This window comes from Ranitomeya variabilis, chromosome 8 (assembly GCF_051348905.1).
Source record: "Ranitomeya variabilis isolate aRanVar5 chromosome 8, aRanVar5.hap1, whole genome shotgun sequence".
In the NCBI taxonomy this organism is placed as follows: domain Eukaryota; kingdom Metazoa; phylum Chordata; class Amphibia; order Anura; family Dendrobatidae; genus Ranitomeya; species Ranitomeya variabilis.
This window is the reverse complement of record NC_135239.1, coordinates 177,191,578-177,212,860: the sequence shown is the minus strand read 5'-3', so window position 1 is coordinate 177,212,860 and position 21,283 is coordinate 177,191,578. Positions and strand designations below refer to the sequence as shown.

The following is a 21,283-nucleotide window of genomic DNA, read 5'->3' as shown; positions in this document are numbered from 1 at the left end:
ATACCATGAGAAGCTTTTATATATTTTTTTTCTTTCAAAACTCTTCAGGTTTTTTTTCAACTCTTAACACGTTGTGCTTTATTTTCTTCCCTCGTCTTTTACAAGAGACATAACTTTTTTTATTTTCCATCAGCATAGACATAGGAGGGCTTGTTTTTCGCTTGACAAGTTGTCGTTTTGAATGACACCATTCATTTTGCCATAAAGTATTGTAAAATGGTGTGATAAAATGGTAGAAAAACACAACAATGCCACAGTTTTTTTTGTTTTTCAGTGCTTATTGTGCAGTAAAAATCACTTTGTAACATGATTCTCTAGGCTTACAGAAAATCAAATAATAGGGTATATTTAGTCAAAGTTTTATAGAAAAAAACACATACCGGTATATAATAAAATATTTAAACTATATAGAATAATATTAAAAATTATTAACTCCATAGAAAAAGGTAAATAATGATCCAAATATACTGTACTAACAATGGCTAAAAAACACCAATAATATTTTATCCCTATTCAAAGAGAAAAAAGTAGTGCATATAAGGGTTATGAAATAATCATAAAGGTAATTGGAACAAGGAAAGGGGGGAGCAATTTTACCTCCAAAGCAGGTGGAACTGTGCATTATGACTGCTTATTAGTATGCAAAGGGTCTGAATATTATTATTTCACAAGTGGACTCTTCTTTCTGTGGGCTGGAAAATGACTAACGTGTATGATGAACAATTTAGGTATTTATTAGTGATGAGCGGGCACTAAAATGCTCGGATGTGCGTTATTCGAAGCGACCAATTACTGATGTTCCAATGCTCGTTTCGAGTACCAAATATAATGGGAGTCAATAGGAAATGGAACAGTTTTCTGGCAGAACCTACAAAGAAGTCTGGGGGGCTGTGAAAATGTTGAAATGGATGGACAAAGTGCTGAAGATGGAGAACAGCATGGGGAAGACCCCTGGAAGCATCTCTGTCTCTCAGATCACTGCTGAGATCAATGGTATCAGACTTTTACTCCACTTTAAGGCGTAAATATAACATAATATAACATTCCAAAGAGACGAGAAATTGGAGTTTACAGGAAAAAAAGACTAAGAAACACTATTTTCTGCATAATGACTTGTATATATGGCAAAACTTAAAAAGGATTAAAAAATAATAATTTAATTAAATCAAAAATTTTAATTTTTATTAGAAAATTGGAAATTTCAGTGTAACTTATGAAGGAAGCAAGAACTGCCAAAAAGTAGATGGAAGAGGGGTTCAGATACACCCTGTATTAGACATAAAGGAGGGTCTCATTCTGTTCAAATTGTCACATAGTGGTACTCCTAGACTCATAAAAGCTGTGCACACAGTGCAAAGACTGCCAAAAATTACAAGCAGGGCCATCCATACACACGTAAAGGCACCAACTGGAGTCCCTCATTCAAATAAAGTGTTGTTGTGGTTCTTCTACACTCAAAAAGGCTCTGCACACAAAGTAAAGACTGCCAAAAAATATTAGCAGGGTTAAGGTACCGTCACACTAAACGATATCGCTAGCGATCCGTGACGTTGCAGCGTCCTCGCTAGCGATATCGTTTCGTTTGACACGCAGCAGCGATCAGGATCCTGCTGTGATGTCGCTGGTCGCTGAATAAAGTCCAGAACTTTATTTGGTCGTCCGATCGCTGTGTATCGTTGTGTTTGACACCAAAAGCAACGATACCAGCGATGTTTTACACTGGTAACCAGGGTAAACATCGGGTTACTAAGCGCAGGGCCGCGCTTAGTAACCCGATGTTTACCCTGGTTACCAGCGTAAAAGTAAAAAAAACAAACAGTACATACTCACCTGCGCGTCCCCCAGCCTCTGCTTCCTGACACTGACTGAGCTCCGGCCCTGAAGTGAAAGTGAAAGCACAGCGGTGACGTCACCGCTGTGCTGTTAGGGCCGGAGCTCAGTCAGTGTCAGGAAGCAGAGGCTGGGGGACGCGCAGGTGAGCATGTACTGTTTGTTTTTTTTACTTTTACGCTGGTAACCAGGGTAAACATCGGGTTACTAAGCACGGCCCTGCGCTTAGCAACCCGATGTTTACCCTGGTTACCCGGGGACCTCGGCATCGTTGGTCGCTGGAGAGCGGTCTGTGTGACAGCTCTCCAGCGATCAAACAGCGACGCTGCAGCGATCAGCATCGTTGTCGCTATCGCTGCAGCGTCGCTTAATGTGACGGTACCTTTAGCCATAGACCCTTGAAGGCAACAACTGGCAGATCTCATTCAATCATTGAAGATTAAAAACACTTTAAGTGCTGCTGTTATCTGTTGGTCTGGAAAAGTCAGGGCTAATCCAGGCTTTGTTCATTTTTATCGGAGTGAGCCCGTCAGCATTTTCAATTGGAGAATGTGGTTTGTCCTGATGAAGAAGTTAAAATAACTTTGAAATGCATTTACCAATAAACTGCCTATATTTGGATTCTGCATCATTTATATAGTTCTGAATGGCAGCACAGTTTAACCCATTTACTGCCCCTATCTTTTATGACCCCCCCAGTGGCACAAAAAATCTGCGCACACAAGACGCTAGTGGCATGGTAGCACAACATCTCCAAAGCATGTATAGCTTGACCATCATTAAAAACTTTTCCCTCCTTGTCAAAAATACCCAGTTATCAGGGCCTGGACACTAGGAGGGTGTCATGAAATTGGCGCAGGCCTTTGACAATGTACCCCTGCTTTCTGGTATAGAACCATTTTAGTAGACCTCTCTACCTCAGGAAGGAAAGATGCAAGGTTCTCCTTGTAGCATGGGTCTAGCAGGGTGAACAACCAGTGCTTTTTTCTGGCCAAGGTGAATATATAATGCAAGGGTCATGGGGAAGGCAGCGGTACATAAAGTGGGCCGTATGTGCCAAGCTCCCTACAGCTAACACTTCCCTGTCTCCACTAAGATGACGACTCTCCATCTTCTCCACCTCCCTCTCTTCCTCTTTATTCCCCTCCTCAGCCTATCCACGTAGGAGAGACGAGACAAAGCTTGTGTTGGTACTAGTCTCTGTTGCGCTAGCAACCAGCTCCTGTTCCTTCTCATAATCATCATCCTCCACCTCCTCATTGTTACCCAATCTGTGCTGAGCAGAGGAGATTAGGCTGTCTCGATGTTTCATATCTTGCTCCACCTCCACCTGGTCCACATGCAAAGCTTCATGTTTAATTGTGAGCAGCGACTGTTTAAGTAGGCACAGAAGCGGGATTGTTGCTCTGATTATGGCATCATTCCCACTCATAATTTTTGTGGAGTCCTCAAAGAGAACAGTACAAATGTTAGACATCCATGCCCACTCTTCAGTTGTTAAGTGCGGAGGCTGTCCAGAATACCGACGGGCATATTGGAACTGGTATACAACAATTGGCCTCTGCTGTGCAGAAAGCCTTGCCAGCATGTGCATTGTGGAGTATGAGTACGTGGTCATGTCGCACACCAGCAGCTGGATTGCGGAAATGGGCGCTGATGCGGTGTACCTTGACCAGAACTGAAACATGTGGGCCAAGCATGGTATGTGTGTAAGCTTGCCAAGCTTCCACCACCGTGAGCTTGCTGCTTCGCTGGGGCAGTGCTGCAGAGCTTCCAGCTTCCGGCTGATGTGGGCGACGTGCTCTGAGATAACAAATTGGAGATGATGGGGGTGCAACAACTGGTGTAGGGGGTGGAGAAAACCCTGATAGAAGTAGGGCCAGCAATCCTCAGCATCGGTAGCACATGTGCCATGGCAGAGTGGGACTCGGGCTGGGCCTCCACTATTTTTACCCAGTGTGCCATCAGGGAAATGTAGCATTACTGCCCACAAACGCTTGTGCACATGTTGGTCATTAAGTGGGCCATCCCAGTAAGTGCATTGGTAAGGGCACCGGTGATGTTCCTGGACATGTGGTGGAAAAAGGCTGGGACACCACATCAGGGGAAATAGTGGCAGCTGGGGACCGAGTAATGAGGAATGGCTGCCACCTTGAGTCTGAAGAAATCGTCCCTGTCCATAAGCTGAAACTGCAACATTTCCACAGCATGCAGCTTGCCATTTTAACATTTGGGCATGTGGGTATGCTATTTGCTGTTGTGGCACCCCAGGAGTTCGGGTACCACAGTAGTGCTGTCTTCCTCATGGGGAGGATAGTGCTATATCTGGAGACAAGTGAGGTTTCCTTTAGTAGGTTTACACACACACAACACCCTCCACTTCCAGGCCAGGAGGGGGAGCTCCAAGCCCTGTTTTAGGGCAGCTTTCCTCAATAAAGATCCTGGTTTGGATGCGGAGACAGTTCAGTTGGTAGAAGTCTGTGTGTGAGGACAGACAGGAGTGGAGCACAGAGGAGAGTGAGAGCTCCAGGAGGCCACGAGGAAGCCTCTGAAAAGTATCAGCGCAAGAATCCGGGTATCGGGAGCCTGAGGCATTTATGGATTATAAAACACAAAGCAGAACCGGAGGGTATTGTTCTACAACGACTTCGCCCATAATTACCTGTGGCACAGCAGCACCTACGTAGGAGCCTGGAGTCACCAAGAACAGACCCCAGTTCACACGACCCGAGCTGCCTGCCATACAGGTACCTGTCCTAGGACAGCAGAACGATTAAAGACCTTGTTGAGACACTTAGTGGCAGCAGGGACTTAGAGACAGAGAGCGCAGAGTGGTAGGCTCCCACCTGACTTACCCAAGAGAACTTGCTTGTCTCTGGACTGCCCGGATTTCTCTGCCTGCCCTGTGATCTGGTGCTCTGGACTGTGGACGCTGAAGTCTTCAGTAAAGGTAAAGAGACTGCCACCTTGTGTCCTCATCCTTCTCTGCACCATTCACCATCCACCATCTACACACCGGGAGCCCTGGGGATACACTTCACCTGTGGGAAGTTATACTATCTAGCTGCCATAACATCACCCCAGCGGACCCCTTAAAGCAGCGTCGGTCCCCACTGACCAAATACCACAGGTGGCGTCACGAACATAAACTTTATCCCTTTAAAGACCTTCCCCTTTTACATGGGCACCCTGAGCCACGGACCGGGTCGCAGCCACCGTGACATCCCCCTGTGAATCGCAGGGCCCGGTACCGAGTGACCCCTAGCCCGCGGGGTGACTCACTGTGCTGGGACAAGGATTTGCCTGATGATGGTGCTGCAGAATTTGCAAGGACCAGTACAGGGCAGGAGACATCTGCGCCTGTGTCTTGGACAGGGGATTGGCAAGCACTTAGCACAGGGGAAGAGGCAGTAGTGTCACCCACTGGCACCAATTGTGGACACAGGCGTTCGGTCCACCGAGTCGGGTGCTTAGATGACATGTATGTGATCATGCTGGTGGAGGTTAGGCTCTTAGTGGGCAGGCCCCTGCTGATCTTGGCATGGCACAGGATGCAAATGTCCAGTGTTTTTTGACTCAGAACTCTCTTTAAAAAAGTCCCAGACTGGGGAACACCTAACTTTTTGATAGAGAAATTCAGAAGTGTCGGTGCTCTGTGGATCAGTTGCCCGCCTTCTCCCTCTGGTCACCCCACTGTGTCTTCATGCCTGTTTCGGTGCTGCTAATCCCTCCACCTCAGCACTGCTGTCCTTGCTCTGCATGCTAGATTCCCAGGTTGAGTCAGTGACTTCCTCTTCCACCGCCTTGTTTTTCACCACCCCACCCTGATCTTCCTGACTTAACAACAAACTGACTTATCGGCAACTGTGTCTCATCATCATCATCTACCTCCTTAGACAAAATTTGTCATTCCCCACCGTCATCTTCTTGTGACTGTGGGTGCTCTAAGTTTTGTGCATCACTAAACAGCATGTCCTCCTGTCCCTCTTGGAACATGCAGGATAAGAGGCCGCAATGAAAAAATCATTATGTAAAGATCTCCTTGGAGTGTCCTAGTGTGGGATCACTGGTCTCCTGGGACTCAACATGGTGGGAGGAAGGAGGATCAGGGTAAGGATTAAGTGATGCAGATTCTTGCCTTGGGAAATTGGACAGTGTGGAAGACTTGGTGGTGCTGGCAAGTATGTTGGAAGCATTATCTGCTATCCAACCGACCACCTGCTCACATTGGTCTGGCTTCAGATGTGGTGTCTTTTGCCTTCCGGCAAAGTGAGACAGGAAGCTATGTGTCATGGATAGGAGTGCTTTTTGTGCTGCAGCAACAGGTGCAGTCACACCAGCCCCACGTCCTCGGCGTCTGCATGCACCATCATCATCACTTCCACTTCCCCATCCCTAACCGCACGCCTTGCACATTTTATAATTGCTAGGTCTCTGGAAATCAAGTTTTTATAATAAAATAAAATGTATTCAACTGCAGCCGGCAGAGCTTTTTTTTAGTTTAAAACCACCATAATTTAACACAAAGCACGATAAACTGTATAGATGACAAATTCAATCCAGTAAAAAATTTTGAACGCTTTTTGTAGTTTACTACCTCTGTAATGTAACAGAAAGCACATTAAAATGTATGGATGACAAATTCAATCCAGCAAAAAAATGTTATAACTTTTTTGGAGTTTAATACCACTGTAATGTAATACAAAGAAAGTTAAACTGTATGGATGACAAACTCAATCCAGTAAATATTTTGTCTTAACTTTTTTTGGAGTTTAATACCGCTGTAATATAACACAAAGCACGTTAAACTGTATGGATGACAATATAGTCCATTTTTAATCCCCCACCAAAAAATGTGGTCACATGCAGCAGCTATATATTTAACAATAGACTGCAAAGCCCTAAGTCCTGCCTAGAGCCTGTAGTCAGCCACTCTCCCTGCTCCAGCAGCTGTCCCTATGCTTAATGGAGAATGTATAGTATAGAAACAGCAAAGCACAAGATTAGCCCTTTAAGGACTTTTAGTATGATGGTTCAGCAAAGTATTACCACTAGAGGACTCTGATTCCTAAAATTGTGCAAAAGGCCTGAACTACTTATCTCTCCCTCTAATCAGAACTGTCCCTGAGCTGTGCAATGGTGTCACTGTGCCGAATGTGTCAGCGCCGGTCGTTTTATAACCTCTGATGAACCAATCACATAAATGCCACTATCAAGATGGCTACAGCATTACAGTGACTGACAGGCAATTCCAGCATATTTATTGGCTGTGTAACAGGCACCAAACATGCGGGGTGGGGATTCAAGCATTAAATCCGAGCGCTGGCCAATGCTCAATGAGTGCCAAGCACATCGGAGCACCCAAATACTTGAGTATCACTGAGCATGTTTGCTTCTCACTAGTGTTTATTTCACTAGTGTTTACTTATTGTGCCGAGTTGGCCTAAAATTATTTTCCTATACAGTGGGTACGAAAAGTATTCAGACCCCTTTACATTTTTCACTCTTTGTTTCATTGCAGCCATTTGGTAAATTCAAAAAAGTTAATTTTTTTCTCATTAATGTACACTCTGCACCCCATCTTGACTGAAAAAAACAGAAACGTAGATAATATTGCAAATTTCTTAAAAAAGAAAAACTGAAATATCACATGGTCATAAGTATTCATGCCCAACGTTCAGTATTGAGCAGAAGCACCATTTTGAGATAGTACAGCCACGAGTCTTCTTAGAAATGATGCAACAAGTTTTTCACACCTGATTTGAGGATCCTCTGCCATTCCTCCTTGCAGATCCTCTCCAGTTCCGTCAGGTTGGATGGTGAACGTTGGTGGACAGCCATTTTCAGGTCTCTCCAGAGATGCTCAATTGGGTTTAGGTCAGGGCTATGGCTGGGCCAGTCAAGAATGGTCACAGATTGTTCTGAAGCAACTCCTTTGTTATTTTAGCTGTGTGCTTAGGGTCATTGTCTTGTTGGAAGGTGAACCTTCTGCCAAGTCTGAGGTCCAGAGCACTCTGGAAGAGGTTTTCATCCAGGATATCTCTGTACTTGGCCACATTCATGTTTCCTTCAATGGCAACCAGTTGTCCTGTGCCTGCAGCTGAAAAACACCCCCATGGCATGATGCTACCACTACCACGTTTCACTGTTGGGATTCTATTGGGCAGGTGATGAGCAGTGCCTGGTTTTCTTCCCACATACCGCTTACAATTATCACCAAAAAGGTCTATCTTCGTCTCATCAGACCGGAGAATCTTATTTCTCATAGTTTGGGAGTCCTTCATGTGTTTTTTAGGAAACCCTATGCAGGTTTTCATATGTCTTGCACTGAGGAGAGGCTTCCGTTAGACCGCTCTGCCATCAAGGCCCGACTGGTGGAGGGCTGCAGTGATAGTTGACTTTGTGGAACTTTCTCCCATCTCCCTATTGCATCTCGGGAGCTCAGCCACAGTGATTTTGGGGTTCTTCTTTACCTCTCTCACCAAGGCTCTTCTCCCACGATTGCTCAGTTTGTCTGGATGGACAGGTCTAGGAAGACTTCTGGTGGTCCCAAACTTCTTCCTTTTAAGGATTATGGAGGCCACTGTGCATTTAGGAACTTTGAGTACTGCAGAAATTCTGTTGTAACCTTGGCCAGATCTGTGCCTTGCCACAATTCTGTCTCTGAGCTCCTTGGCTAGTTCCTTTGACCTCATGATTCTCATTTGGTCTGACATGCACTGTGAGCTGTGAGGTCTTATATAGACAGGTGTGTGCCTTTCCAAATCAAGCCCTATCAGTTTAACACAGCTGGACTCCAATGAAGGAGTAGAGCCATCTCAAGTAGGATCATAAGGAAATGGACAGCATGTGATATGAGTGTCTGAGCAAAGATTCTGAATACTTATGATCATGTGATATTTCAGTTTTTCTTTTTAAATACATTTGCAATAATTTCTGTTATCTTTCAGTCAAGATGGGGTGCAGAGTGCACATTAATGAGAAAAAAATGAACTTTTTTTAATTTACCAAATGGCTGCAATGAAACAAAGAGTGAAAAATTTAAAGGGGTCTGAATACGTTCTGTACCCACTGTATGTTTAATTGCAGAAAAATATTTTTATAAGCAACCTGAAACCATAGCTTTACTATCACTGTCTTCTTCATTAAAGAGGATGTCCAAGACTTTTTTTTTTTACTATGGGACAAAAAAACCAGTAGGTTAGTTGTTAACTGCTGGCCTATTCTATCCGTTGCTGGCTCAGATCGATCACCCAATGCTCATGCCGGCGATTCAGCTGCTCCACATCAATACAGCAGCTCTTTTATTTTCAGGATTCTCTATTGCCGGGGTGTACCTGCGTCATGCTGATTGACAGCTGGCTTCCATCAATTAAGCAGCAGGGAGCCAGCTGGCAATCAGCATGACATCAGCAGACATGCTCCATCAACAGAGTTGAGCGGAAGAGAACATGCTGCTCTGTCGACATGACATCAGCAGTAACCGTCGGTGACCATTCTTTGTCGGCAGAGATCGGCGCTGGGCAAGTAGGTAACAACTACCTGTCTGTTAGTTCTTAGACAGATTGTAAAAAATTATATAGTCCTGGACAACCCCTTTAACAATAGTCCGTTTTCAGTATCATCATAGAAAAATTAATAAATTGTGACAGAAAAATATTTAGAATTGAGAGTCCTCAGTGGTTGATATCTTTTAATGGCTAACTGAAGGTGGGGATTAATTAAACGTTGATGAAGGAAGGCTGCTCACCTGGCAGGAATTCTCAGGGATGTAAAATATTATGAAAGCTGTCGAAGGAAATAGCGCAAAAATAGGGTCTTATCTGAGAGATAAATGGTTAATACAAAGGAATTCACACACGCGACGTAGCTGAGATCAAACATTGAGAAGATTCGCTGCAGCAGATCCACGGGTCCAGAAAGGACCGGCCGTTAGATATAAAAATTTGGAGAACGTGGTCCTGTTCTGCGCTGCTGAATAGTCCAGATGTAATAATAATTGTGGTTTTTATTCAACGCGTTTCAGAGTTTCACAGAACGCCTTCATCAGGAAATACCGCAAGGAAGTATGCAAGGAATGTAAGATATGGGAGATCATTAATGTCTACAGCATCACGGTTCGTTTCTGCAGCTCTATGGTGAAAGATTTTGGCAAAGTGGAAAGGAGAAATGATTTTGACATATTGATGGGGTCTAGTTCATATGTAAATTCCCTATCCACAATATACCAAAGAATTCAAAGACAAATTCTGCACACTGGGTACCTGATTGATTTACCCATTAAATGACACTGAGATAGATGGTAAACACTGAAGGGCTGGAATAAAGTAAAAAAAAAAAAGCAAAAACCAACGAACAATGGAGAGAAATGCAGAACAAACTGAGTCATAATGCCATTTATGCTTTCAATTGTTCCTACAAAGATGCTTCATCACGATATTTAAGAAAATGCCCAAAATGTAACCTTAAGCCAATTCGTTTGATAGTGTCAGGCAATGCCCTTCCACCCAAAAGGTGCGGGAAGAGACCCTTCTCTAATTAGACAATGTTTGGAAAATTAAATTCCTAAAGTCTCCCCAGGCATGTTTATTGTAAGAGAATGTTGGGAGGATAGGGACAGAGTTCTGTCTCTACAGATAATACATAGTGGCCAGAAAATGTATATGGTACTTAGATATTGGTTGGAGAAATAGACGCCTCAATTATCTGAAATAATCAAAACTCTGAAAACTTTATTAGTTTATGACAAACTCGAGTCAGAAAGACAAAAAGAAAAATCAATGACGTTTTTTCACAAATGGAATTCTTTTATTGAATATAGCTATACACAATCTGATCTGTAACAGCTGAAGATTCCGACACACATCCTTGTATAATATGGAGGAACTGAAGAAGACATCAGGGTAACGTAAAGGCTAATGGATTCACACATTTACAATCTATTCATATATGGATTATGGCAAAGTGTTTTCTGGTTGTTTTGCATGTTGAGTTAAAAATTGAATCCGGTAAAATTGTTGTGACAAAACAAAATAGAAAATTATGGGATGGATTTGATACTTATTTATAAAGATGTGGACTGTGTTGGTACAAGTCATGGAGATTCTATGATTATAACCTCATTTGCATGTCTATTTTGCTTTGTCAAATAAAGTTTGTTTAAAATAAAAGGATCAGAACACTAGATTATGACATCACAATTAACCATCACTACTTAGGGTACCGTCACACATTGAAATTTTCATCGCTGCGACGGCACGATTCGTGACGTCGCAGCGTCGTATAAGCATCGCTCCAGCGTCGTAGACTGCGGTCACACGTTGCAATCACGGCGCTGGAGCGATGCCGAAGTCCCCGGGTAACCAGGGTAAACATTGGGTAACTAAGCGCAGGGCCGCGCTTAGTAACCCGATGTTTACCCTGGTTACCAGCGTAAACGTAAAAAAACAAACCGTACTCACCCGTCGGTGTCCTTCAGGTCCCTTGCCGTCTGCTTCCTGCTCTGAGTGCAGCCGTACAGTGAGAGCAGAGCGCAGCACCGCTGTGATCTGCTCTCACTTTCCGGCCGGCACTCAGAGCAGGAAGCAGACGGCAAGGGACCTGAAGGACACCGACGGGTGAGTATGTACGGTTTGTTTTTTTACGTTTACGCTTGTAACCAGGGTAAACATCGGGTTACTAAGCGCGGCCCTGCGCTTAGTTACCCGATGTTTACCCTGGTTACAAGCGAAGACATCGCTGGATCGCTGTCACACACAACGATCCAGCGATGTCAGCGGGTGATCAAGCGACGAAAGAAAGTTCCAAACGATCTGCTACGACGTACGATTCTCAGCAGGGTGTCTGATCGCAGTAGCGTGTCAGACACAGCGATATCGTAACGATATCGCTAGAACGTCACGAATCGTAACGTCGTAGCGATGGAAATTTCAATGTGTGACGGTACCCTTACAGAAGTGTTTGCATCCATATAGTCACTTTGACATTCCGGTGTCATTGCCTTCAGTGATAAGCTATCTAGCTAATCATATTCTAATTGCGTTTGGATTTACTTTATTACTTATAATGTCTGATATTGCTCCAGACAAATTTCAGGTGTTAGCACTACTCCAGGGGATTCTTACCACCTATGCCCCTGACATTGTGCTACCACTACCCGATGGCGTCCTCAGCTTCACCTACCGGCTGGTTATGAAGCTTGTGAGAGACTGCCTGATCAAATACCGTAAAGGTCGTGTTAGCTCAGAATACCTTGAGCATTTACAGGAGAACATCTGGACCCTAGTACAGCAGGTAAGTAGCAGACAATCTGGACAAATCTTATCTACATATATAATTGCCAGTTGGGACTTCCGGCCGCAGTCCCCGAATCCCATAAGGCACCGCGGCAGTGCCACTTGCCCAGGTGCAGTTCGTGGCCGCAAGGCGCAAGTGACATACACGTCATCGCTATTCCCATGCAGGTGCAGTAACAGCGGCGATGTTACTATGCATGCGCGGGAATAGCAGGGACGTGTATGTCACTTGTGCAGGCGCAGTTTGTGGCCGCAAGGCCACGAACCGCAACTGCGCAAGTGACATTCACGTTACCGCTATTCCCGAGCATGCGTAGTAACAGCCACAACTGTGTGCTCTACCCGCGCATGCGCATGTCCGCTGCTCCTGTCAGCACCACTAAGCATACACAGATGTTAATTTCACCGCACTCCTGATTTGATAGCATCGGGCCTATTTCTAGTAAAATAATAATATTGGGAAGTAATAATTGATTGCAAGTTTAGCCTGTACTAAATACTAAGATAAGAATAGCCGAGAGACAAAATAGGGCATACAGGCTACATGACAAGGGAAATTGTGGGATCTAAGGGGTTAATTGAATTAGGAGTAGGAAGGTTGTTTGCGTGGGGGAATAGGATTGGTTACCTGGTAAGGACCAGGAAATTTGACGGTTTTCTGCTCTCATTTTTTCACCACTTTCTTTCAAGAGCCATAAATTTCTGAATTTTCTGTTGGCATAGACGTCTGAGGGCTGGTTTTTGTGAGAAGAGTTGTAACTTTGAATGGCTCCATTTTTTTACCATAAAATATACAGTAGTTTGGGGGGTTTTGTTTTTACAGCGTTCGTTATGCAGTATATAATTATTTCCAACCCCCACAGTCTGATTAAGGCGATAGCAAACAAGCACTGATATTTTTCTATCTATAAGGAAGAAAAGGAGGATTTAAAAGCTGGTGCTCGATAAGTAGAGGGATGGGGGAGATTTGATTCTCAATAAACGGTCACAGCGGCGGGGGATAGGTCTGGGTCAGGGACTTGTTACATGTGATGTCCTTTGGACGGAGGTTACTGTTGTGGAATAGCGACTTCAGTCACATCACATTATTACTATTGGGCGCTATGTCCTGCGAGGATATTGGTATTAATGTGGGATTTTAGCATCTTACTCCTTGTGCCGCTGCAGTGCGGCTCGGGTCTAAATCTTACGTGTTGGTTTTCTTCTGATCTGCCCTATTAGCGATATAGTTATATAATTGCGGGTCGCCATTGTTGCAGACATTCCGTCTTTCATATTTTAGAATTAATAAAGGCTGCTGAGGCCGATTTACACAAGTCGCAGGCAGTCACGTGTCTTATTTACATGCACTGGGTATGGAGGGTGGACCTGGTGATTTAAAGGCAACCTGTCATGTAAAATAACACTACCATCCAGCACATATGGGGTTAATCTGCAGGCTAATAGCATTCTGACCACATTCGGTCGCCGCACTGAGAGCCCCGCTGTTGGGAGGACATGAGGTGTATTCCCCCTGGCAGCCTTGCTCTTTCAGTAATAGGGATGGTGCCGGCTCGCTTTCAGTCACTGCTGTCTGCTTGGTGAGCGGCGGCTGTAACTGACTGACAGCTCTAATATGGCCGCACGGTGTCAGAACGCTATTATCCTGCAGATTAACCCCATATCTGCAGTTAATACAGTTATTTTACATGACAGGTTTCCTCTAGAGGTTCTCAAGTAACCGGATCCCTCAGCTGTCATGTCGTATTTGTAGTGCAGATACCAGGTGTAACACGGTGACATAAATGGCGTCCTGTATTCTTCACTTTCATGATTTCCCTTCCTTGTTTGTTTTCATCTCTATAGGCTGAAGAAAAATCCCACAGTGGAGAATTGGCCTTTATTAAACAACTGGCCCAGAACGTCCTGCTTGTACTGGAGTATCCGGCCTACTCACCGGAGCGTCTGGTAAGGATCCATCTTCTTCTATATCTCATGTCCTTGTTGTCTGATCTTCTCTAGATCACCAGTCATATAGCAGAAGCTCAGATTTATGATGGTAGAGGCCTCCCTGTCCGCTCCAGGCAGACCCAGGATATTTTATGGCAGCCTGTCTCTGCGGCTCCATCATCTGTGATGACAGTCTGTACTCAGCGGTGCGGAGTTTGTATTTCCACTTCTGTCGCTATCGATCATCACAATCTTCCATCTTATAAATGCTGCAGTCCTGCTAGAAGTTATTAGAGAACAGTTGTATATACAAGGCCCTTATATACTAATGTGGATTTACTGGAGGCAGCGGCCATGTATAGTCCGTGCAATGCTGAAATTATCCCGTAAATCCAATGTTTAGTCCTTCCTGTCTATTGTATGTGGTAATGTAGTATTTGTGAAATCTTATATTAATTGTATATTTTATACCCATCAGGAAACATCAGAAGACGACTCCAAAGAGAGGCAAAACCGAAATATTGCTGACCGTGATATGAGTCAGCCGGGGCTGAGCCCTGATCCGATGGAAGGTAAGCCGATCATCTAAAATATCAAGTTATAGAGAATGGCAGAGAATATGGAGATTTACTCTTCATCCACTGTATGAGACCGCTGACGGCTCATGAGCCCCCATAGACCATAATGGAGGGGGCTCATGTAATTCTGCTTCTCTCCTCTGGGCTCTTCTCAGGTCTAAAATGTACAAAGAGGCTAATAGGACCCCAATCTTGTAATTGTTGAGGATTCGATCAGATCCTGAGCAATGACACATTCATGGTACAGTATATACAGTATATAGATATGCCATAAGTATATACAGTGTGCAGAATATCCATATACCTAGTATATTCCATGTACGGGGGTCTTGTCACTTCTTTTATGATATGGATGTGTTATATAAGTGCTGATATAGACTGATACATGACGTCTTTCATTATTTTATCATTATTTTAGGAATAACTGTGCAGGCAAATACTGATGGTGGAATATGTGAGACACCAGAGATCATCCAGGAATCTGCCAGTGTAAGTATCAGAGGGACGTCTGCATATGATCAGGTGACGGGTGTGAGTTACACATCCCATATTATACCCCATATGACAATGGGATATTTCTGTTCTTATGCAGATCAGACCTATTATGTGTGACCATGGCATTATCATTCTGCCTCCTCGTTGTGATGTCCCTTATCCTCCCCTGCAGTACAATGATTTGTGTGTATGGGGCATATCCCCTTATAATATAAGAGGGTCTGTGGGGTCCGGCTTGTATCACGTCCTCTACATCTGCTGCAGCGTAATCAGCGGGGACATGATATAGAAGGGAGATGTTCCTGCATCTGGAGCTTTTACCTCCTGCAGCTTCTATGTCTTAATGTCATTTCTTATTCCTTTTTAGGCCTTGATCGGATCATTGATCCCAGGGAGAAATCCCTGTAAGAGCGACTATAACCCTATCAAGCTGATCAACTGTGGAGGTTTTGGGTGAGCTTTACTTTGGTGTAATATTTGTTTCTCAGGGCTCCTTATGCCGATGCCTATGTCTCTGTGCCCTGCCCGTGCAATGCTACCATAGAGAAATGATGAGTCCACATCACTGTCCACATCTAATTGTCTATTCAGGTCAGTTAGGATGTGACGTGGATGAGGACCTTCCATAGGTCATCATTTATGGGGTGGGATTTTATGGATTTCTAGTGATGGCCGCACATCTAGTACTAGCCATCAGTACAGGAGATCACCTGATGAGGTCTATAGATGGACTGTTAGTAAGATTTCATAATAAATCATTTATTTTCCTCCTCTGCAGGGCCATCCACTTAGTTCGCCATACAGACACAAACAAGATATTTGCTATGAAAAAAATGGACAAGCCGAACCTGAAGCAAAAGAGCCTGAAATGGGCCTTTCAGGAGAGGGACATCTCTACATTCGCTGATTGTCCCTTTGTGGCCTCCATGTTCTGCTCCTTTCCTACTAAACTTCATCTGTGTATGGTCATGGAGTATGTACCAGGTAGGACACATCCAATGTATCTATATGCCATCCTGTCCCAATATCTCCGCTTATTTCACATTCACTCTCATCATGAGTAATTCACACTGTAACAAACCTTCACCTGTCGTATTTACTTTCTGCTGTAGGAGGAGACTGTGCCAATCTTCTAATCAACAGGGGTCCTTTACCAATCACCTTGGCCCGTCTGTACATTGCAGAAACGGTGCTTGCTGTGGAATACCTGCACAGCTATGGTGTGGTGCACAGAGACCTGAAGCCTGCAAAGTAAGTGACCCTTGAGATATCAGAAAGGGGATGAAAGTTAGTGTTTGCTATACAGTCTATGGGTTATTACTTGGGGCTGACACATCTTTTCTTTTACAGCCTCCTGATAACATCAACAGGACATATTAAAGTGACCGATTTTGGGGTTTCAAAAATCGGCCTTATGAGACCAACATCAAAACTCTACAAGACTCCAACTAAGGACATAACCAGAGAGTTCCGTGATAAAGAGGTCAGCTTTACTTACAGAATCTTGTACTTTACAAATCTCATCTCTTTCTCCTTCTCTAATAATTTATCATCACGTTTCCACTGATGTTAATTTTTGTAATTATATTTATTAATCATCATATCATCCTTCTGTTGGTTTTTAGACTGCTGGCACCACAATTTACATGGCCCCAGAAGTGATCCTAAAGAAGGGCTATGGCAGGCCTCTTGATTGGTGGTCAGTAGGGATCATCCTCTATGAGTTTCTTTTTGGATATACACCATTTTATAGAGCGTCCGAAAAGGAGATGTTACGCAGTATTGTCAGTGGTAAGTACAATAATCTGAAGGCTTGTCATGTCATTGTTATTTGGGATGATTTGTTCTTTGGTGTAGTTTCTAGCTCTGTTAAGGAAAATGTTTTCTTACGAACATAAATTAATAGGTTTTCTTTCCTTTAATACTTTTTATTCAACAGATGAAATAATTTGGAGATCTAATTACTTTCCTCCACCCAATGCTCGGGGTATCATCACACAGCTGCTCAGAAAAAATCCAGAACAAAGACTTGGGACAGGTAATATTATAATAGTATTGTTAATGACTTATTACATCTCTGTGACCAGACAAATGGTCGTGTCCATGAGGATCAGCACTGAGATTCTATACTCTACCAATTTGTCCATTCCCTATTCTTCATGCTACGATATTCAGTACAGTTCCTTCTTATCGGCTCTGTGACATCTTCTGTTCTGATTAATATAAACTGTACTGATACAGAATCGTTTCTCTGACAATGATTGTATCAATTTCTGTCTTGTCTTCCTTTTCCAGGAGGAGCTAATGAGATCAAAATACATCCATTTCTGCGTGCCTTAGATTTTAACAACCTTCTAAGTCAAAAGCCTCTGTTCGTTCCTGATCTCAAGTCAGACGAGGACACCCGCTACTTTAACAGTAAGTAAAATGAGACGTCATCTGCAGAAAACTGCTGTGTGTCTTTTCTTTCATTACATGTGACAATCAGTTACCATCATTATTAGTGATAACACGGTGACTGTCTGACCGGGTCTTATACTAATAATCTCTGATAACTCCTGTACTTTGCAGCTCGCATTGTGAATTACAAATTTAAAAATTCAGATGAGGAAGACATAAATGAGGACAATGACTGTCCAGAAATCAAAAACTTTGTATCATCTTCTCAAAAGTTTTCTAAAGTAAGTATGTGGTCAATAAAATGTATAAAACCTATAATTACAAAAAACTTGAAAAATATATCTAATTCTTATATCTGTGTGTTTTAGCTATATACAACCAATAACATGATGGTGACCAATGAAGACCCTATGTCACCTCCAGTGTGCTCCCCAGAGGACAGCGACCTTATGTCACTTCCAGTGTGCTCCCCAGAGGACAGCGACCCTATGTCACCTCCAGTGTGCTCCCCAGAGGACAACACTATGTCACCTCCAGTGTGCACCCCAGAGGACAGAGACAATATGTCACCTCCAGTGTGCTCCCCAGAGGACAGCGACATTATGTCACCTCCAGTGTGCTCCCAAGAGGACAGCGAAAAACGCTCAGACATGTGAGTAGACTTTTGTTATTATTATGAGGTTTGTTTCTGATGTATGTTCAGACACAAGTAACACAAATCTAAACCCAGCATCCACCACCCCATGATAACTGGTTTCTGTGTGTCTGGCTTGTGATAACCCAGAAGTATCAGTTGATCATTGTGGCAGCCATTCATTTCCAGCTCATTACAGAACAATATTACTAGTAAGGCTACTTTCACACTTGCGTTTTTTGCAATCCGTCGCAATCTGTCATTTTGGGCAAAAAACGGATCCTGCAAATGTGCTCGCAGGATCCGTTTTTTGCCCATAGACTTGTATTAGCGATGGATCGCGATGGATGGCCACACATCGCATCTGTCGTGCAACGGATCCGTTGTGTTTTGGCAGACCGTCGGCACGAAAAAACTTTCAAGTGAACGTTTTTTTGTCCGTCGCGTCCGCCATTTTCTACCATGCATGCGCGTCCGAAACTCCGCCCCCTCCTCCCCGGACTTCAGAATGGGCAGCGGATGCGTTGAAAAACTGCATCCGCTGCCCACGTCGTGCACAAATTTCACAACGTGCGTCGGTACGTCGGCCCGACGCATAGTGACGGACCCGTACCGACGCAAGTGTGAAAGAGTATGTGAGCAGGGTATCCCCTTCATGTTGTCCTAATTGGCCTTTCACTTTTGGTTTTCACTTGTAATTTACTTGACTTTCTTCTACCAAACAGGCAGCAAGAACCTCCCCATTCCAAAACTGATGATGACAATCAGTGTTTCAATGCTATAAACAGCGAGCCATCCTCGCCCTCATTATCAGGTATGTACCGGTTTATAAACCATCTTATAGCCTGCAATACAAAGGTGTAATGTGAGCTTGCACATGAAGGATCTGAAAATTACTTACTCTATTCCCGCTGCCCCTCTGAGTATTCAATTTTTCATTTTGTCCAGAGTACAGATCTAGAATTATTGACCTTGGTCTTTATTGCTAATTTTTATGGTCTTTACGTAGGGGGCGGTGCTCCCAGTATTATCTGGGGGCGTGTCTTCAGGCTGCTCTGCTGTTTTATACTGTGAGCCACACCGCCATGGTAAAGAACATAATTAGCACTGACAAAAAAGACCCCCATCTCTGAAATTGCAAGGGGGATTATAACAAAACCAAAAACATACCACTCAGGGGAGCCGGCGGGAATAAAGTAAGAGCGAATCTTGATATTTATGATCTGGTGACGGGTCTTCTTAGTGTTAAGTTTTATCTAACTGATTATAATCACACTTTGGCTTGCTGCAAGTAATGTTCGTTCCTTTGGGAGACACCACATGGCGGCACACAGAGAAGCTACAGGTGCATAATAACCAGTTTGCATAACTCTGTAAAGATATAAAGATAATCCTTTAGGAGTTTATAATCAACATCTTTTTCTGACTTTTTCATTAGAATCTCCAGTTAAGGAGATAAAGAAATCTGCAAAAAAGCTAAGAAAACAACAAAAAACAGATAAAGTAGAAGAGGGGGAGAGAAGGCGAGGTAAGTGTGACCATAATCTCCATGTTGTATGATGTCAGTGAGAAGTCGTGTGGAGCAGATGTGATCTGTCAGCGGTGGCATTGTCACATGTATATCCGACAATGATCCGACCTCTGTATGGAGAAGATTCCTCTGTGGTCCGGTCACAGTGACAGCACAGTAGTGTCCTCTAATATGGAGTCCCATTACTTACATTAGTTTTACATCTTTTCTCATAGGTTCTACATTCCGTCGGTTGATATCATCCTGCCGGCGTGGTTTATCCAGGGCTGCTCGCACTATCAGAGATTGCTGCACTTTTGCCCGATGTCACCAGGGCACCTGAAACATCTCGAGGACAGAAAACTCGCAGATCTAGAGCCCTGAGGAAAGTACAGCACATCCACCATCAATGCTGTACTTATATAGAAGGACTTGTACCATCTACCTGTGTCCATCAGACCAGGAAGAAACATCTGCAAAAGCCAAAGGCTCCTTCAAGAACATCTCTTCATCCATCCATTGTTAATAAAAATAATTATAATTGACCAATGTCCTTTTGAAGTTAATTGAATATTACTGACAATGATGACATATCAATACTAAATGTCTGATGGTTTGGACACCAAACAGGAGATTGCTGCTAGCTTTCCCATTAACCAGCTAAACCCCAGCAAAAAGCAGCGGAGAGGACCAGAAATTATGTTATGTACATAGTGCACTATAGAGGTCAGCATACCTGATGAACGCAGTACTTTCTGTAGGAAGACGCTTCAGGGATATTTTTGTTAATCGTATATAAAGTAGTGAGCGGCTTCCATACAGAAGCCACCGGCAGAATGAACAGGTCCCTTCCTTTGACCACTTCATAGTTTTCAAAGCCGGAAGCAGATAAAAGAAGCTGAAAAAGACTGAAAGATACAGTATGCACAGCAAGTTGTTTTTACATTGCAGTGCATTTGTTTAATTGTTTTAATTTTTATTGAGTGGCTTTCATAAGGGATCCGGGAGGAATCCACCTGAAAAAGACATTCTGTGCACATACAATGAGAGTGACAACAAATCTAGGGGGAAACGTGTCCTGATCCACTGATTTTACAAGGACTGAGATGCTTTATCTATTTCAGATTTAGGCAAAAGAACAGGTTGTATTCTGTGCTCTGCGTCCTGGGGGTCCCAGCAGTCTCACCCCACCAGAAGCGTAGCTAAGGGTTCAAGCACAGGGAAGGAAAACATCTGAGTGGGCCCCTAACTTGGTAACCTTGTGTGCAACTGTGGTCACACACCCTAATAGGGTGCATAGGGGAACCTCAGCAGATGACCCCGCTGTTACTGAAAATAAATCTGTATGAAAAACAAACTGATATTACTGCTATATAGTGACCATATAGTGGTAGATATCAGTCCTGCAGAACACATTAAGAGTTATACTACAATTATAGAAAGTGCTTACAGGTGAGCTTCTTACTGTTGGAGTCTTAATTTTCTGTCTTTTCCTTCAGACCCAGACCGATATGACAACTTCTTCCATCCATGACTTGTCATCAAAAACATGTGACTTGTCAAATTTTCAGCACCACCCCATTACCAACCTGCCCAAACTCCTTCCTGCTGA

The 21,283-nt window shown here is 43.6% G+C and overlaps 1 protein-coding gene across 1 annotated transcript; it reads left to right on the top strand.

Annotated features, from left to right (window-relative positions):
* The first annotated feature begins 11,401 nt into the window (after positions 1-11,401).
* LOC143788688 (microtubule-associated serine/threonine-protein kinase 3-like) lies at positions 11,402-20,404 on the top strand. Its single transcript, XM_077278508.1, has 16 exons — positions 11,402-12,123; positions 13,971-14,072; positions 14,533-14,626; positions 15,051-15,121; positions 15,495-15,580; positions 15,906-16,111; positions 16,240-16,378; positions 16,478-16,610; positions 16,753-16,918; positions 17,067-17,165; positions 17,423-17,545; positions 17,699-17,808; positions 17,896-18,179; positions 18,887-18,975; positions 19,600-19,689; positions 19,908-20,404. Exons 1-16 carry the CDS (start codon positions 11,896-11,898, stop codon positions 20,012-20,014), a joined length of 2,127 nt encoding a protein of 708 aa, XP_077134623.1. The 5' UTR covers positions 11,402-11,895; the 3' UTR covers positions 20,015-20,404.
* Positions 20,405-21,283: the final 879 nt, after the last annotated feature.